The 16,932-nt window shown below is 48.3% G+C and overlaps 1 protein-coding gene across 4 annotated transcripts; it reads left to right on the top strand.

Moving 5' to 3' along the window:
* Window positions 1-732: 732 nt before the first annotated feature.
* On the top strand, window positions 733-14,588 carry Ms4a15 (membrane spanning 4-domains A15). 4 transcript variants are annotated; one of them, XM_087577934.1, is made up of 7 exons: window positions 733-1,219; window positions 7,843-8,081; window positions 9,721-9,843; window positions 11,862-11,918; window positions 12,536-12,628; window positions 12,962-13,075; window positions 13,928-14,588. In XM_087577934.1, exons 1-7 carry the CDS (start codon window positions 1,150-1,152, stop codon window positions 14,042-14,044), a joined length of 813 nt encoding a protein of 270 aa, XP_087434060.1. In that variant the 5' UTR covers window positions 733-1,149; the 3' UTR covers window positions 14,045-14,588. The 4 variants fall into 4 exon arrangements, with proteins under 4 accessions (XP_087434060.1, XP_087434067.1, XP_087434077.1 ...); XM_087577941.1 differs by having other exon boundaries at window positions 789-1,219; window positions 7,877-8,081; XM_087577951.1 differs by having other exon boundaries at window positions 1,076-1,219; window positions 7,829-8,081.
* Window positions 14,589-16,932: the final 2,344 nt, after the last annotated feature.

The raw sequence follows: 16,932 nt of genomic DNA, 5'->3' as shown, positions 1-16,932 counted from the left end.
TTCTCAGAAGAGCTTTTTTCTTCCTTAGTGACTATCTCAGTTTCTAAGTCACTATCTATGTGTCCCTGACCCAACTCCTCATTCAGAAACATGTCTATAAATCTTACCATGTGCTCTCTAGACTCAAATCTGTGCCTATAACAAAGATGCTGACCTCTGGGATATCACTGAAAGCATTCATTTTGTTCCCAGTCTACTATTGCCTGGGAAGGTCTGGTCTGACCTGGGGTCGGCAGAACCATTTCATGCATGACCTTGCTGACCATAAATGCATTGTGGGGCCTCACGAGCCACACCTGAGATGTGTCAAGTGCTTCATCCTGCATCGGGGAAGCCAGGAATGTTCAGTGTTAAGTGTAGAGCTCACAGAGTATACAGCAGGCAAAATCTCTTGTGGCTCTGGTTGGGACCGATCACTCCTACTTCCTGTTGGCAGAGGAAGTCACAGGGCAGCCCAGTTTTGAGGACTTAAGAAAACATCTCTGACCCTCTCTGCAGGTGTAGACACACAGAGGCCTGGGGACTATGGCCATTTTTACATTCAACCTGCCACACTGATCTATCCCAAGGTTAGCTGAGAGTTGGCCCGGCCTGCCGGCAGGGTGTTCAGGGTGTCTGAACCTTTAGGCTTTCCCAGTTGCCTCAGAAACTATTCTGTGAAATCATGAACCCAGAAACTCACAGGCAAATTTGCCAAGCACTTGAAGGGTACTGTGTATACAAAATACACATATACTAACACATGTTCACAGGAACCTGCCACCAGCCTTCTGGGCCCCTGTCTAACTGTAGTCAAACTGGGTGGGCAGAACACAGGCAGCCTGCTCAAGCCTCTCAGGGCATCTCAGTGAGTGAAGGGAAAGGTGAAAGGCCACATGGGTCCACATCTTAGCTCGGACACTAGTAGTGGGTGCCCAGCAAATCACTTTCTTCTCTGAGCCTTGCCGTTCCCTTCCAAAGACTGAAGCAAGGGACTGGGGTACTTTGCGGCCCTTTGGAGGCCAGTGACCACACAAGTAGCTTCCTCTGGCCCCCACCTCTGGGAGACAGGCGGAGGCCTCTGAGCCAGGAAGAACTGAGAACCTACCAGAGGCGCAGCTCCCAAGCAGTGATTTCCAAGCCCCACACGAACAGCAAGGTTTTCACAGGATGATGTGTGAATGTGGAAGCGCAGAGGCAGAGGGGAGTCAGCAGCCCGCACAGCAGCCGTGGCAAGCCGGTGAGTACCCCCTTCCTCCTTCCAGAAAGGCCACCCAGGGAACTTAACCGGAGAAGAGGTAGGGGTTTGGGGGTGGGGGGAGGGCAGGGTGAGAGAAGGAATCACTGAAGGGAACCCACTTGGCACTGAGATTGGGAAGTAGGATCCCAGGGCCACCCACTCCAGCTCAGGGCAACAAGAACAGTGAAGGGGGACAAAAGAAAGCTGTCTGTCTTCTCTCCTCAAAGCCAAGACCAGAGATCTCTCAGGTACCTGCCAGGGACCTCAGGGAGACAATCACCCTCCCAAGAAGTAGAGACTCCCTTCCTTCAGAAGCCAGCTCAATTTAGATGTCCAGCCTAGTCAGGTGATTCTATCCATGCACAAGTGTCCTTCCTGTCCCTTCTCTAACGAGAGGAGAAGGATGTGGCAAGGGTCACTGCTAGAAAAGTCTTCTCAACAGGTACTGTATTAGTCGAAGAAAGGAATTGGCTGTCCTTGCTGTTCACTTTCAGGGGCACAGGGAGGCAGGGGTATAGTAGAAGGCCATGGGTTATGAGAGGTCCAACCTGGGGGTATGAGAAAATGACTGAGAGATCTGCTTCCCCAAGGCGTGTTTACATCTGGTGGAACAGTTTGCATCACTTCTGGGACAGTGGGGCGGGCCTGGACTGTCCTGGAAAGCCAAGACTGGAGACAAGATGCCTGGTGCCACAGAGCCAGATTTACACAGATGCAAGTTCTTGCCCAGTTTGAGAAGCTGCAGACCCAGGATGTATGTATAGGAAACCCTTAGAAGCCTGAAACGCCTTACCCTACTACTACACAGCCACTTTATGATATACAGAGAAACCGAAGCCCAGAGAGATTAGGTGATTTGCCCACAATCAGGTACTTCATCTCGCCAGATAGCGATGTGGATTCTTACTGGGCTGAATGCAGGGTCTGTGGCTTAACTACAAGCCAAGCTTCCAAGTCCCAGATATGTTGCCATTTACTTCATCCCAGAATCCCCACTCCTTAGAGTCACTCCTTCCAGCTCCTCCGGGAAAAAAAGCAGGTCCAAGGGAGAAATAAGCAAAGCTTCCTGGAGACCTGGGTGGAAGAAAAGGCTCTCCAGAGTTGATCCCAGACAAGTACTAGCTGCCCCAGGGTGCTCCAGCTAGCATGCCGGGGCAGCCCATCACTACAAATGCCCCTGCCACTGAGACTGTTAACAGCTGAAGCCCAGGAGGACTGAAGCCTTCCTCCATACCAAGCATGGGGCCAGATGTTGATAGCTGGGCATTGTTCTCTTTCTAGAATGTTAGGGGCCTCTCTCTCTCTCTCTCTCTCTCTCTCTCTCTCTCTCTCTCTGTGTGTGTGTGTGTGTGTGTGTGTGTGTGTGTGTGTGTGTGTGTGTGTGTTGATTTCAATCAAGCCTAAGGTGGATGTGCTCTGTAAAGTTCTTTTCAATTTGAATATTGGTTATTTTTTATAGTGGATAAATCAAATTTTATATTCTATAATACAAATAGTATCCCTAAGTAAAACTGTTTACATTAATTTGCAAAAATTCACAGTGATTATAGTGAGGTGACACTTAAGCAGTCTGTGGCTTTTCCAGTCAGCCTCAGGCCAAACAACATCGATTTAGTAACTAGCAACTAGCCTGCCTGGTCTTGAGCTGTATCAAATCTTGACCTGGGGCTGCTCCTCAGTTCAGGTTCAGCAGGTATGAAGGGTGTTTGCTGGCTTTAATCTTTTCCCATGCTTTTTCTTGCTCTCTTCACTGCACATACAGTGGCTGACCAGAGTGGCATCCCCAAAGCTGGGCAGTGGGCAAGGAGGAGAAAGAGGATAGGGGCCGCGTACCTGCTGGATGCTTTGTGAGTTGGTAAACACTTCTCTAAAGGGGTGTCTCTACCGAGACACCTAGGAATCTGCAGATCCAATGAAAAGAGCCAACATGCAACTTTCTCATATGACAAAGCCAGCCTCTGTGCCATGGGAAAAGATAACCCAAGATATGTTCCCCTCCTCCCTGTACAGTGTCAAATCTACATTCAACCTTACTTGCAACCGTGGGAGGGAGGGTATAAAAAAAACACCTACATTCTCAGCCACCTGCCTTTTGCAAGTCCCCTGACACCCTTGGTGACATCACTCACTCCAGAGTCTGGTCTCAGCTGACAATTCAGTCTTAACATCTCTGACCAATACATCAGCCTCCCAGGCCCATGACCTGCCCCAATCCCCCCACCCACTCCACAAAATGACCCACATTGCACCTCCTTCTCAGGGCTGCCTTAGAGTCTGTAGGAGAGCTCTTTATAAACTGTAAAGGGCTTTCTGTACAGGGCTGTTATTACCACAGCCCATTCAGCAGTTGACAATCAACATAGCTGCCCTGGATGCCCTGAGTATTCCACAGCTGTTCCCTTAAGGCAGGGTGCAATGACTTTCCTTCCTTCCGTTCCTATGTATGCATTAGTGGTGGGGATAGCCTGGCTGATTGTTAGTCAGAAAAATGGGAACGCAGAGATGGAGTCACCTGGAATACCACCGACCCATTGTCACTGGCTTCCGGTGGAGCTGAGGGGAGAGGAGAGTGTGAATCTCGGGATGTATTCCTGCTTGTGTTTGCCACTTACCCCACTGAGGGTGCAAAGCCTATTTCTGTAGGTGTTTCTCTTCTCCTGAGGATCACGGGGGTCTGTGTGTGATCGTATTTCTCACCACCTGCCTGGGAGAGATGCTGTTAATGACGCAAGTGTTCCCTGCTGGGTGACTTGAGCCCAGTGGGAGCCCAGAGAGTCCTTCTGACCTCAGAAATTGTTCCCAGTACACACACATGACCCATCATGGTCCTCAGACATGATTTTTACCTGTTCATGGTGAAATGGAAACTATGAAAGCAAATGTGCCCTTTCTGCCTAAAATTCCGCCTTTAAATTGTTCGTAGTAATTTTTTAAATGGCCTGACTTAGGGAAGGGCTGCAGTGGCAAGCTAGTTTAGCCCACTTTGGTTTTTAATTTGATCACCTATGAATGCCAAGCCTATTTGAACTATTGTCCAAGGAAGAAAATATAACAATGCATTCCTTCACTCTGATAAGACAAGGAAGGTTTCAGACCCAGGAATGGGTGAATTCTCTAAAGTAAGCATCATCCTTACTGGAAGTGGGAATTCTGGGATCTATCACAGTTCAGCCACTGAAGTGCTATATGACTTCAAGGAAGGCATTCACCCTCTCTGGTTTGTTGTTTATAGTTACTGCTCCTTTCTATACATGTGGGCCATCGAGGGACATTCGAGACCCAAACTCAAGCCAAAGCCGCCATAGCCATACTTACCTTTATTGTATAGAAATATCTAGAAGTTCAATTTATTTTCCTTCTTGCTCCAAATCATAGAAATTAGTGTAATTGACATCTAAAGCAACAAGTAAATTTCAGTAACCATTGACTACGGTCCAGGAAGTGCTGTTCTGGGTTGGAGTTGGAAAACTCCGTCCCACCAACTGGATCCAGGCCATCTGTCCGTGTCAACACAGCCCCACCTATTTATACATTCATTGCCTATGTCTGGTTCACACTACAAGAGGCATCTCCTATTTAAAACAGAAGCTACTTAATCAAAGCTCAAACCCTTTACTAGCTGAGTCTCTGCAGGGAGTGTTTGCCAGTGCTGTCTTAAGCAGTATTTGTGTCTGCTAAGAATCATTTTTGGTGTGAGGGCCAGGAAACCAGAGGCCCAATTGAGCCCCACCATGTGGAAAGTAATAGCACTGTCCCTAGACACTTGCTCTTGATCTTACATGTTGGCCACCCAGCTTTGGCTAGAGAAAACATTAGAAAGTCCTTCAAGATATCAAATGACTTCTGCCACCCTCTGCATGGAATTGTCATTCAATAACACTATTTACCTGAAGTATGTTCTTCTCTTGCATGTATGTGCATGCATGGGTGTGTGTGCACATGTATGTCCATGTTGACATATATGCAATTGTGTGCATGTGTCGTGCAGAGTCCTGCCTCTTTGCTGGGGGGTACACAGGCATTTGCATGTATGCCTTTGATCAAGTAGCTTCTGCTTTAAATAGGAGAGTGACTCTGTGTGTCACTCTTCGAGAGACAACTACTTTGTCTTTTGAGAGAGAATCTGGAGCTCATTAGTCTAGAGCTCACCAAATAGGCTGGGCTGGCAGGCCAGAGAGCCCCAAGGATCCCCAGCACTAGGCTAACAAGTGTGGGCCCACACCCAGTTTACATGGGTTTCTGGGACTCCAACTCAGGTAGGTCTTCATGCTTATATAGCAAGCACTTTACATACTAAGCCGTCTCCCCAACCCATGAAACATTCCTTAACCACCTACAGTGGACAGAAGATGCTCATGCCAGCAGATTTCACCCCGTGCATCTTGTCCCATTCCCTTGAGGTACTCCAGACACCGGAACCCTGCTTTACTCCTTGTAGAGACTCAGCTATGTGTCTCAAGGGCAAGTCCAATAGGACCCTTGTGTTTAACATTCATCAATATGAATCAGGCCCATCCCAGAGAAAATGGCACAGAGGACACACAGGTGACAATTGCCACTATCTAACATAAAGGTGCTCATCCACTGAGGTCCCTCAAAGAACCACAAAATGGGCTATGTCAAGAGCCTGCTACTCCAGAAACACAGATGGGTACATTTGTGTTGTCCAAAGTGCCAGAATTTTTATTGACTAACAATAAAATTTACAAACCAAGTCAGTTTCATTTGCTGCAGTTTGCCAGATACTCCTGATTTTCCCTTAATAGCTGTTGACTAACATGTGTGCTTTTATTCTGATCTTAAGTATTAGTATTAACTCTCAGATCACACCTTATACACCTCAGTGTGTGTGTGTGTGTGTGTGTGTGTGTGTGTGTGTGTGTGTGTGTGTGTGAAAGACTAACTTCATAAGTACAGAGGTCAGAGCATAGTTTAAAGAGGCCTTACCGGAAGCAGAGCACTACTAGAGACACAGGAGGACACTGCATCGCTGCAGTGGTTGGAGAAGATATCAAGGACCGCAGTTGGAGAGCTGAAGGCGCAGGACTGCAGAGCCGAGAGATGCTGCAGAGATGCAGGACCACAGAGAAGTGCAGGGCTGGTTCAGACAAAGACACAGACTGGTAGTAATTTCAGGAGGCTGCATCACTTGGTAGAAACCAAGCTGAGCTGGAGCTGGACAATCTGCCTGTTGGTCCCATGACACACACATCAAGTGGCCAGATGCCAGGTCAAGGGGGCCATCACTACTTCAGTGCCAGGTGACTCCTTCATAGAGTCCAGGTGGCACCCTTCATCCTTAGGAGTAAACTGTTTGTGCCTTGTGGATGGTGCTGGGCAGGCGGTGGTACCTGGGTGCATAGTGAGACACAGTGTCATCATGACTCATTGTTTGAACTCACAGGAAGGCCAAATGCTGCCTCTTAAAGGCAGTCACCCAGGGCAGGGCACAGCCCAAAGCCATCCTTTCACACAGTATGGAGTAACTTGAAGCAGAGCATAGCCTGTCCTCACAGGCTGTGTGACCTTCCAACTGCAATGACTCATGAACGCAAACCACAGGCCTACGAGCCACGGGTAAATACACATTTGTATGCCGGATAGATAATGTGCTGAACAATACTTCAGATGAAGATGCTACAACAGTCACCGTGTGAATCGTGGCCTTTACCAGACCCATAATGTGATAAGTTCTAGTGCCCTTCCCCCTACGTTTTTGTCAGAAAAGTGAGGCAGGAAGAGGTGACCATCTTGCCCCTTTGTCTCACAGTAACACATGGGCCAGGGTTCAAATCCTGGCTTCAGTCATAGAGCTGTGACTTGAACTGCTGGGTTCTTCACCACATGTGAAAACCAGCAAGGCAGATGACTGTTTAATGTCATATAATCCACTAGATTAGTAACTGCAACACCCTGGGAAGCTACCACCTGACATTTGGCTAACAGATCAATGTTCCCTAGAGTTTTCCCAGGCCAGTCATACCTAAGGTTTTCACTGGTTTATCTTGGCTACAATAGTGGTTATTCCTTGGATAGTCAAAGAGAGCAGGATGTTGCCCCACAGTAGTTATGTATTCACGGTCAACAGATGTAGGCCTAGAGGAAGGACAGAAGAGGCACATCGTACCTGGTTCCTCTCTTTCCTTGAATAAAATGGTACTTCAGCTAAGCTCCACCTTCCAGAGCTGTGTGTTCTTGAGCCATCACTCACCCTCTCTAGAGAAAGAAGGATGTTTAATAGATGCTTCTCTCAAGTGTTCCACTTGGGCTGCGGATGTGGCTCAGCAATGGTGGTCTTGCCTCATGTGCCGTCTGGGTTCCATGCCCGGCATTGAAAATAAAATCCCTTCCATGTAACGTAGGAGAAATCAAGATCAGAGTCGAGTCCAAAAAAAAACAAAAAACAAAAAACAAAAAACTAAGATTCAAGTCAAAAGAGCCAAGAACCCTCTTCCCTTCTGTGAGTCCCTTCTCTTTCCCCAGCTCTAGCTGAGAATTTGGGTTCCACTATGTCCAGACTTCAGTAAGCAAGAGCAGGGAGATATGCCATTTAGCAACCTGCTGCCTTAAGCATGTGTGATCACCATGACTGCCTTGTTATCTCCTGAGCCTTCGTCCCCCAGGCTCTCTGAACACGATGTCTGCACCTCCTGCCAGCAATGGTGTGTTCGTTGTCATCCCGCCCAGCAACGCTAGCGGCCTTCGCCCGCCTCCAGCCATCCTGCCCACCTCCATGTGTCAGCCTCCTGGGATCATGCAGTTCGAAGAGTCACCGCTAGGGGCGCAGGCGCCCAGGGCCACTCAGCCACCTGATCTTAGACCAATGGAGACGTTCTTGACAGGAGAACCCAAAGCTTTAGGGGTAAGGGCAGCTTGTCATGTGACTTGAGACAAAATTTCTGGACAGGCAGCATGCCTCATGCTCAACGAGGAGAAGTGGATAAATGTGAAAATTCGTTCATACAAGAGACAGACAAGGGGTTGGGGATTTAGCTCAGTGGTAGAGTGCTTGCCTAGCAAGCGCAAGGTCCTGGGTTCGGTTCCCAGCTCCGAAAAAAAAAGAAAAAAAAAAAAGAGAGAGAGAGAGACAGACAAGGAGCTCACCCTCCTTATAAATCAGTAAATAAATGACCAGAACTACAAAGAAGATTAAGAATGATGGATGGAGGACAGCAGCACTAGCAAAGACAGAAATATCTCTATGGAGAGATGACACTGAGGCTAGATCTCACATGTTAAAGCCGGTCCAGCAAGAGCCAGATGGGCGGAAGGATGGGTGAAGGGTAGAATTAGCTATAATGAAGACTAGCAAATGCAAAGGCCCTGAGGTGGGAGTGGGTGTGGCTTGTCAAAGGAAGATACAGAACACTGAAATGGCTGGGATGTAATGAATAAAGGAGGAGCTGACAAGAGATGAGAATGAAATGACAGGCAAGAACCAACTCCTGTCGAGTCCACAAAGTGTGGCCTCTAAGCCCTTCTCCCAACTCAAAGGGCCTTAACAATGGTCTCTAAGAAGCAGCTAATTATAGGTAGATAAATGGAAAAGATGGATGATAGATTAGATAGATGATGTAGATAGATGAAAGACAGATAGATGGTAGATGAATGTAATCGATGAGGATAAGAGATGGATGGATGGATGATAAATAAATATGATTGGTAGATGACAGGTGGAATGGATAAATAAGATAGGATACATATATAGGAAAGACAAGTAGATGATAGAATATATAATTGATGGTGATTTTGATAGATAAGGTAGATGATAAATTTTAAAGTTTTTTTTAAATAGGTGATGGATAAATAGGGATGTGAATTGCTACAAAAACAAAAATGTTTGAAAGTCAACACAGCAGTTGGGGGGCTGGGGATTTAGCTCAGTGGTAGAGCGCTTACCTAGGAAGCGCAAGGCCCTGGGTTCGGTCCCCAGCTCCGGAAAAAAAAAAAAAAAAAAAAAGAACCGAAAGTCAACACAGCAGAACTTACCACAAGGCCACACTTTCCAGAGAGTTCTAGCTTCTAGCTTCTGGGAATGTTTCCGTGGGGCACTAGTAAATAGAAGAGGAGGAGGAGGTAAGGATAAGAGGGGGCTAGGAGGAAGGAAGATGGAAAGAAAACCAAGTGGAAATTTTAGCCAATGGAAGCAGCTGTAACCCCCCAACACCCTTGATGGGCTATGGAAAGACAACAGGAAGAAGGCAACATAGGCATTTGGTACCAATGTGCTGAGAGTCAGGGAACCTAGGCTAAGAAAATCAGAAAAGCAAATCAGAGCTGTGTTTGACAACCCAGTCCCAAAGCTGTGGTCTGGAGCTCCTCCTAGTCTGAGGAGAGCTGGTTCTATCCTGATTAAAAGTCTGGCCTCCTGGGCCTCCTCATCATCCCCCTCCCACCCCGAGCTGTGGAAAGCCAGATCTGCAGGACAGCAGAGGGCGCAGAGGGCGGAGTGGAGCTCGCGGCCCTACATCAGTGGCCTGAGCCTTTTCTACTTCCCACAGACGGTGCAGATCCTGATCGGCCTCATCCACCTTGGCTTTGGCAGCGTCCTGCTTATGGTTCGACGAGGCCACCTGGGGATGCTCTTCATCGAAGGTGGCGTTCCCTTCTGGGGAGGAGCTTGTGTGAGTGCGGGAATAGCCATCCTCGGCTAGGGAGTGGTCTTGCCCAGGTCACCGCGCCCTGTCCCACTCCCAACATTTTCCTAGCCATGGCCCATCCTACGTCAGGGTTTTACTCACCACCCCCTCCCACCAGACGAACGTGGGAGGAATAGTTATCACTCAAGGTAAACCTCAGCCTGACTCACTCCCGGCAAACAGACAGAGTTCTACCACAAACTGTGGGTGAGGAGGGAGCAGGCCAGTGTCCTAATCACACCCAGACTACCTGAATCCTAACCCCACAACTATACCCCACCAGCAGAAACCCCTCAGTTCCCTCTGTGGGTTCCAGTTCTGTCTGAGCTGATCCCTAAGCAGTCTCCCGCCCTGTATCCATTCTTCTGGCCATACCTCACTGGAGAACCAAATCAGGGCTTCCTTGTCTGCTCCAAGGTCCCAAAGAAAGGGAGTTGGCAAGGTGGCACTGCTGTCTGTGCCCCTACCAAAGGTGCCGGTGCCTCTGGTAATCGGAAGCCTCTAGCTACCTCCAGGAAGCACAGTCTTTTTGATGAACTTAATGAGGTCTTCACTGAAGCTCTGCTGTGTATGACTGTGGAGTTCCCTCTGCATATCCCAGACTATCCCAGCAAGAGCTCAGAAGCCCCTAAAAGTGGAGTTCAGAGATGCCAGCATTACTGAAACTTCACATGCTGCTTCTAGTGGTCCATAGTGGGCCCAAGAGGGACGAAGATGTTGGCAAGCAGGAATCTAAGGTGGGCAATGCCTTGGGAAGAAAGAAAGGTAGCATTGTTTTTTAAGATCCCTCCTGTTTCACATTCTGTCACAAAATGTGTGCCACTCCCATGGTAGGAGGAGATAATAAACAAAAGTCTATCAGTCTCGCGAGCGGGAATCCTGAGGCCTGGGCAGGGCATGTGTAGCTCTAAATTCAGTCGTTAAAACCTCACAGTGCTGGGGAGAGAGTTCACTGTGTAATGCACTTGCACGGCAAGAGTGAGGGCCTGAGTCTCTACCTCATCACTCTTGTCAAAAGCCAAGCTGTGCTTGGAAACCCAGAGCTGGAGAGATAGAGGCTGACAGCCCTCCCAAGACTCACTGGTCATCATCCCAGGATAATCTGTGAGCCCAGTCCACAGAAGAGCCAAGTGGGCAGCTCCTGAGGAGGAATGACACCCAAGGTTGACCTTAGCACACAGAGGCATGCATGCACAAGTACACTCACACATACACACAGAGGGCACACATGCACGAGTACATATACACACACACTCACACACGCACAGACACAGACACACAGGCACAGGCACAGGTGCACACACACATACATACACACACAGAGACAGACACACACAGGCACAGATGCACGCATGCACAAGCACACACACACATACACGCAGAGGCACACATGCACGAGTACATACACACACACAGACACACAGGCACAGGCACAGATACATACACATACACACACACACACACACACACACACAGGCGCAGGCACAGATGCATACATGCACGTGCCCTCGAGTGCACGTGAGAGAAGGATCTCTTCCTTTTATGTTCTTAACACCCAACTGCTACTTGGTAAATATTTGTCAAGTGAATATTTGAAGGAAAGGTGAGTGCATTATGATGCTTTAGTGATATAATGTCAGCAAAAATGCATGCCTGGTAATCCATGGCTTGAGGTCTCATGAAAGAGGCCTCTTTGTGTGTTTGTTTCTGTTGTTGCTGTTTGCTTGTTTGTTTGTTTGTTTGTTTGTTTTTTGAGACGGGATCTCTGTTGCCCTGGCTATCCTAGAACTCACTTTGTAGAGCAGGCAGGCCTTGAACTCAGAGTCACTTGCTTCTGCCTCCCAAGCGCTGGGATTAAAGGCATATGCCACCGTGCCTGAGGACAGGGGCCTCTTACAGACCCACTAAGACATCTTAGAAATACACCCAAAATGCCTGGCCAGGATGCAGACAAGAAAGCTGATGGTCCTCTACCTGTTACCTGTCTTCTCTTCCCCACACAGTTTATCATCTCTGGGTCCCTGTCTGTAGCAGCTGAGAGGAACCACACCAGTTGCCTGGTAAGTCTGAATGGACAGAGAGCCAGGGATGGGGACGATGCCCACTCACCTGGGTGCCACTCGGGACCCCGTTCCCATCTGCTCACTCATTTGGCCCATTCAACAAGCATTCTTTGGGGATTTTCTAAGTGTGCAGAAGGAATTTAGACATCTACATACAGAAGGAGGAGATGGGGCACTTGCAAAATGCCACCCAAGGTAGATGGTAAGAGTCTAGAGAGAAAGTCTTCATAGACACTCAAAGAAGGAAGATACAGAAAGGGTCCCCGGGAGAATAGACACAAAGTTGTCTTAGTGGGTGGGCCTGGGCCTGGGGGAAGACAAGTTGGGGGTCAGGGGTCAGACACATGCTGCAAACGTGTCCCAGGAAAGCCACTAAGAGGATTAGACTTCCTCCCCAGACGCTCCCAAGTGGATAGAAGAAGCAGAGGGAGGCATTAGGGCCTCTTCTTGGGGTCTCAGGGAAGGAGAAGGGAAAGAATGGGGAAAGGAAAAACCAGTCTCCTGCAAGGCTCATAGTCCCAAGCCCCTGGGCCAGGAAGGAGGGTGCAGGAGACTAGGTAGTGAGTGTCCTTTCTCTTCCTTGCCTCTTCTTGTTGCTCCTCTCCTTCCCACAGGTGAGGAGCAGTCTGGGAACCAACATCCTCAGTGCCATGGCAGCCTTCGCAGGGACGGCCATTCTTCTCATGGACTTTGGTGTCACTAACTGGGTGTGTTGGCAGATGTCCCAAGGGGTGATAAACCCAGAGAGATGTGGGCTATGGCCAGGGCCAGGGAAGATCCAAGAGTCTGCAGTCCTGGGCTAGTTTACAGAGCCTGCCGCTCCGATAGACCTCCTGACCCTACCCCAGTGTCACCTGCGGGCGGGGGGAGGGGGAGGATGAGACCCGGTGAAATGGAAGGAGTGGGGCCCAAGGCTGGAGTCAGGAAGGCTGGATCCAGATACACCTCTGTCTCTCGCCTGGAAGGAAAGTTATCTTGGTCCAGAGGCTGTCTTTCCTTTTAAACGTTCTGTTTGCCTTGACTGTGGTTTGGATTCTCAGGATGTGGGCAGAGGCTACCTTGCCGTGTTGACCATCTTCACCATCCTGGAGTTCTTCATTGCTGTCATTGCCACTCACTTTGGGTGCCAAGCCACCCGTGCCCAAACTAACGCAGTGAGTACTCTCGCACCAAGTCCAGAACCCCTGAGGTAGCCTGATGTCTAGGAAGAGGTTATATCTGCAGCCCCTCCCACTTCTGCTTTGTAGCCGAGCTGTGCTGAGAACCTCAAGCTGTGAAATGGGACTACTCACCCAGTGGCCACGGGGGGCGCCAACACTATTGGCAAAGCTGAGGAGATCCTTCCGGAATCGGAGGACAGGGTTGGGAAGGGCGAGGAACGCACCTTGCAAGACCTTGCACGGAGGTGTCGACAGACTGCCAACAAATGGGCACCTCAGAAAAAAAACAGCATGAGTCAGTGGAAGTTAAGCTCATTTTTCCAGGGGAAAATAGAAGGCGGGTGGATAAAAAGAGCGTGGGAAGAGGGGCTACTGATAGCACAAAGGCTTGCCTGGGAAGGACAATGCAGCAGGGGGCTGGCAGGTGCCATTTAAGGTTGGAGCAGGAGGATGAGCTAGATTCAAGGAGCCCAGTGAATAGCTACTAGTGTGGAAGAAGCCAGGTACCGGCACTATGCTCAGGCAAGGGTTATAGAAGCCCCAAGCGCAGCAGAGAATATCCAGAGAGGAAATATCAGCGCACTAACTGTTAGGGAAATGAGGTTTTGTCTACTTTGCTAGCTGCAAGTGTCCAAGCCTAGCTCATAACTGACCCTAGAAAATGTTTGCTGAAATGTCAATTACACAATGTGTGTGTGTGTGTTGTTGTTGTCGTTGTTGTTGTTGTTGTTGTTGTTGTTGTTGTCAAAGTGCCCACAGAGTGGCACTATTGCAACACTCTCCGAAGACCGCAGAGCCACCCAGAATTTGAGTTTGTTTTTTCTTTTGTTTTGTTTTTCTCTGCAGTCTGTGATTTTCCTACCGAATGCCTTTGGCACGGATTTCAGCATCCCCAGCCCAGCAGTCTCTCCGCCGCCTGCCTATGACAACGTGGCATATATGCCCAAGGAGTCATCAGAGTAGGAGATTGCAACTTCTGCAGGTTGGAGTCCAGGCTTCCCACTCTACCCAGCGTCTCTCTACTCTCACCTTGTCTGATCTGAGGCAGAGGTTCCCCAGCGAGGCTCACCAAGCCACGTGCACTGTGTCACTGAGTGAAGTATTCCATCCGTTTCCCATTTCCTCCAGTAGTGTCTTTCCAAAAAAGACATAAAGCTGGTGTCCAGGGTAGTGTCCTTAAGCAGCACCACCCCACCCCTGGCCCTGTCACCTGGTATAGACATCCTGTTTGCTCCGCTGCAGTCCTCTGCTCATCATGGGAAACCTTGGCTTCACAGAGGTTTCACGGGTTTGCCTTCAAGATCATTAAGCACAGAGAACTCAGAATGTTCCAGAATGGACTGGCATGTCAGAGGCACAGAGCTCGGGCCCTACCGCACAGCAAGGCCTGACCGCCAGGCTCCCAAGTGGCTCTGTCCTTTGTCATCTGCTGTTACATCTTTGGGTTTTCATTTTCCTGAAACTAAAGTGTTAAACTACATGACATAAAACTAATCCAGAACCTCTTGGCTCCCTGGTGTCCTTGGGTCTAAGCCCAGCATTGCCCCCTCTCTATCCCAGAACCTCCTTCTCCTTATTTGTAATAGAAGATTGGGTTTCACTCTGGCCCTGCCCACTACTAGAACAGGAGGCTGCACATGAGACTGAACCACTCCATGCTTCCCCAACCCTGCCTGAAGAGCAGGAGTGCCCCTCTGAGAGTTACCATGGGAATAGGCTGGGTCCCCATAGAAATAAGAAGACACCTTCAGCCCAGGGTTCACAGGCCCTGCCATATATACATCATCTACACTTTGGAGAAAAATAAACAGCGTGGCTTAGACTTTAGGTTGGTCTCAATGTGGTGGCTTTCGCTTTTTAAGCTTGGGGTCTTCTGAAGGCTGCCCATGGTTAATCAGAGGTTCAGGTAAGTACCCTCATGAAGAGCAGGCATGATATGGTAACTTTTTGCAGTTAGGGACATCTCCATTCCTTGACTTTGATGATGATCACATGGGCAATTGCATATATGAAAATTAACTTGGGCTGGAGAGATGGCTCAGCGGTTAAGAGCACTGACTGCTCTTCCAGAGGTCCTGAGTTCAATTCCCAGCAACCACATGGTGTCTCATAACCATCTGTAATGAGATCCAATGCCCTCTTCTGGTGTGTCTGAAGACAGCTACAGTGTACTTATAGATAATAAATAAATACATCTTTTTTGAAAAAAAGAAAGGAAAATTAACTTAAGTGGAAACAGGGGAGATGGCTCCATGGTTAAGGATCTGAGTCGGCACGCTCAGCATGCATGTGAGAAGCTGGGCACAGTGGCCCGTGTCTGCAATCCCAGCACTGGAGAGGCACAGAGTGGGGAAAGCCATGGGCTCACATGGCCAACAAATCTATCTGAATCAGTGAGCTCCAGGTTCCATGAGAGACCGGGGGTTGAAAGTTAAGATGGGCAGGTAACAGAACAAAGGAAGCCTTTGGAGGCCTAAATGCTACAGGCAGTGCTTTTTCTCAAATACTATCAGCATGTGCATAGAGGATAACTCTAATGAAGTTCCCCAACAATGTAACTTATGTACTTGTTTGCCGAGCACTGACGTGAACCACAAGTAGGCTTCAACAAATGCTAATGGATTCAAGTCGTACTGACTCTAAGCACAGCAAAGTCTCACCAGATTTGCCCAGGCTCCCACCTGAGTCTGGTTCGGATGCCTGTTTTCTAACCATCTAGATCGTCATTACATCATCAGCTCTCTGCCTTTCCCAGCGTTCCAGGGAGTCATCTCCCACGATTTCCTTCATATCTTGATTAAGGACTCAGAATTCACAATAACCACAACCAAGTTTATGCTGAGACGGACCGAATAAGAGATCTCAAAATATCATCTGGTAACAGGCTTTTCTGTTCCAGGATGCGGAGCAGAGGTTGTGGCTAAGAATCTGAGAGAAAACCTAGTCCAAACGATGTCAGAGCTTACGTCAGTATTTCTTCAATAGCTTCTGTTGGAGAGTCATAGCTTGCCTAACCTCAGAGAGTTCTGCCTTTACAGAGGATGCAGCAGTGATCTATCATCAAATACCCAAGGAGCTAACTTTAAAAATGAAAGAGAGAAGTTCATTTACCTCACTGTTCTGGAGATTGGAGGTCAGAAGTTCACACACAGTGGTGGCCTTCTGGCAGTCTAAAGTTGGTACAAAGCTACGAGGATTAGTCTATGGGCCCTCATTCCGATACCCTTCTAATCAGACACCCCAAGGCCAACCCCTCAGTCATCAGATTGAGTTTCCAATCAAAAACAAAAAGGGCAGTACTTCCGCAGGAGAATCTGTAGGGGGCGCTCTCACTGCTCCCACGAGCTCGCTGTTAGCTCCCTAGTTGGTCATTCCACAATTGTTGAGACTATACTTAAAAATCAAAGGTGGGTGGGACAAGGAAACAAATTCTCGGCTTTATTCCCACGATTAAGTCAGTTCTGCTCAGAGCAGGTGGGAAGCTTTTTAAAAAGCTGGATTCTTTTGTCTTTAAACATCACTAGTTCTGCCGGGTTTTAATCATCACACAAATGAAATTGTATAGTGTGCGTGTTTCTTTGTGTCTGCCTCCTTTTACTGAGTGAAATGTTAGAGATTTATCTGTAACATCTTATATTTTCATTTTATTATTATTTAATACTATAGAAATTTTGTTTTATTCTATCACTTTAATCAATTTACTTGTTGGTGGATAACTAGGTTAATTCCACTTTGGGGCATCATCAGTAAAACAAACTTTCTTGTGCACACCCAAACACACACACACACATGCACACACACACACACACTCACACACATACATACATACATACACACAAACACACACGCAC

The sequence above is a fragment of the Rattus norvegicus genome, chromosome 1 (genome assembly GCF_021556685.1).
Source record: "Rattus norvegicus strain SHRSP/BbbUtx chromosome 1, alternate assembly SHRSP_T2T, whole genome shotgun sequence".
In the NCBI taxonomy this organism is placed as follows: Eukaryota; Metazoa; Chordata; class Mammalia; order Rodentia; family Muridae; genus Rattus; species Rattus norvegicus.
This window is presented reverse-complemented; position numbering and strand designations above follow the sequence as displayed.

Bases quoted from the DNA above. Each gene is read 5' to 3' on its own strand.
- Ms4a15 (XM_087577951.1), top strand. From the start codon at position 1,161: ATGTGGAAGCGCAGAGGCAGAGGGGAGTCAGCAGCCCGCACAGCAGCC. The intron at 8,082-9,720 runs GTAAGGGCAGCT...TACTTCCCACAG, and splicing joins GAGAACCCAAAGCTTTAGGG to ACGGTGCAGATCCTGATCGG. The intron at 13,076-13,927 runs GTGAGTACTCTC...TTTTCTCTGCAG, and splicing joins CCCGTGCCCAAACTAACGCA to TCTGTGATTTTCCTACCGAA.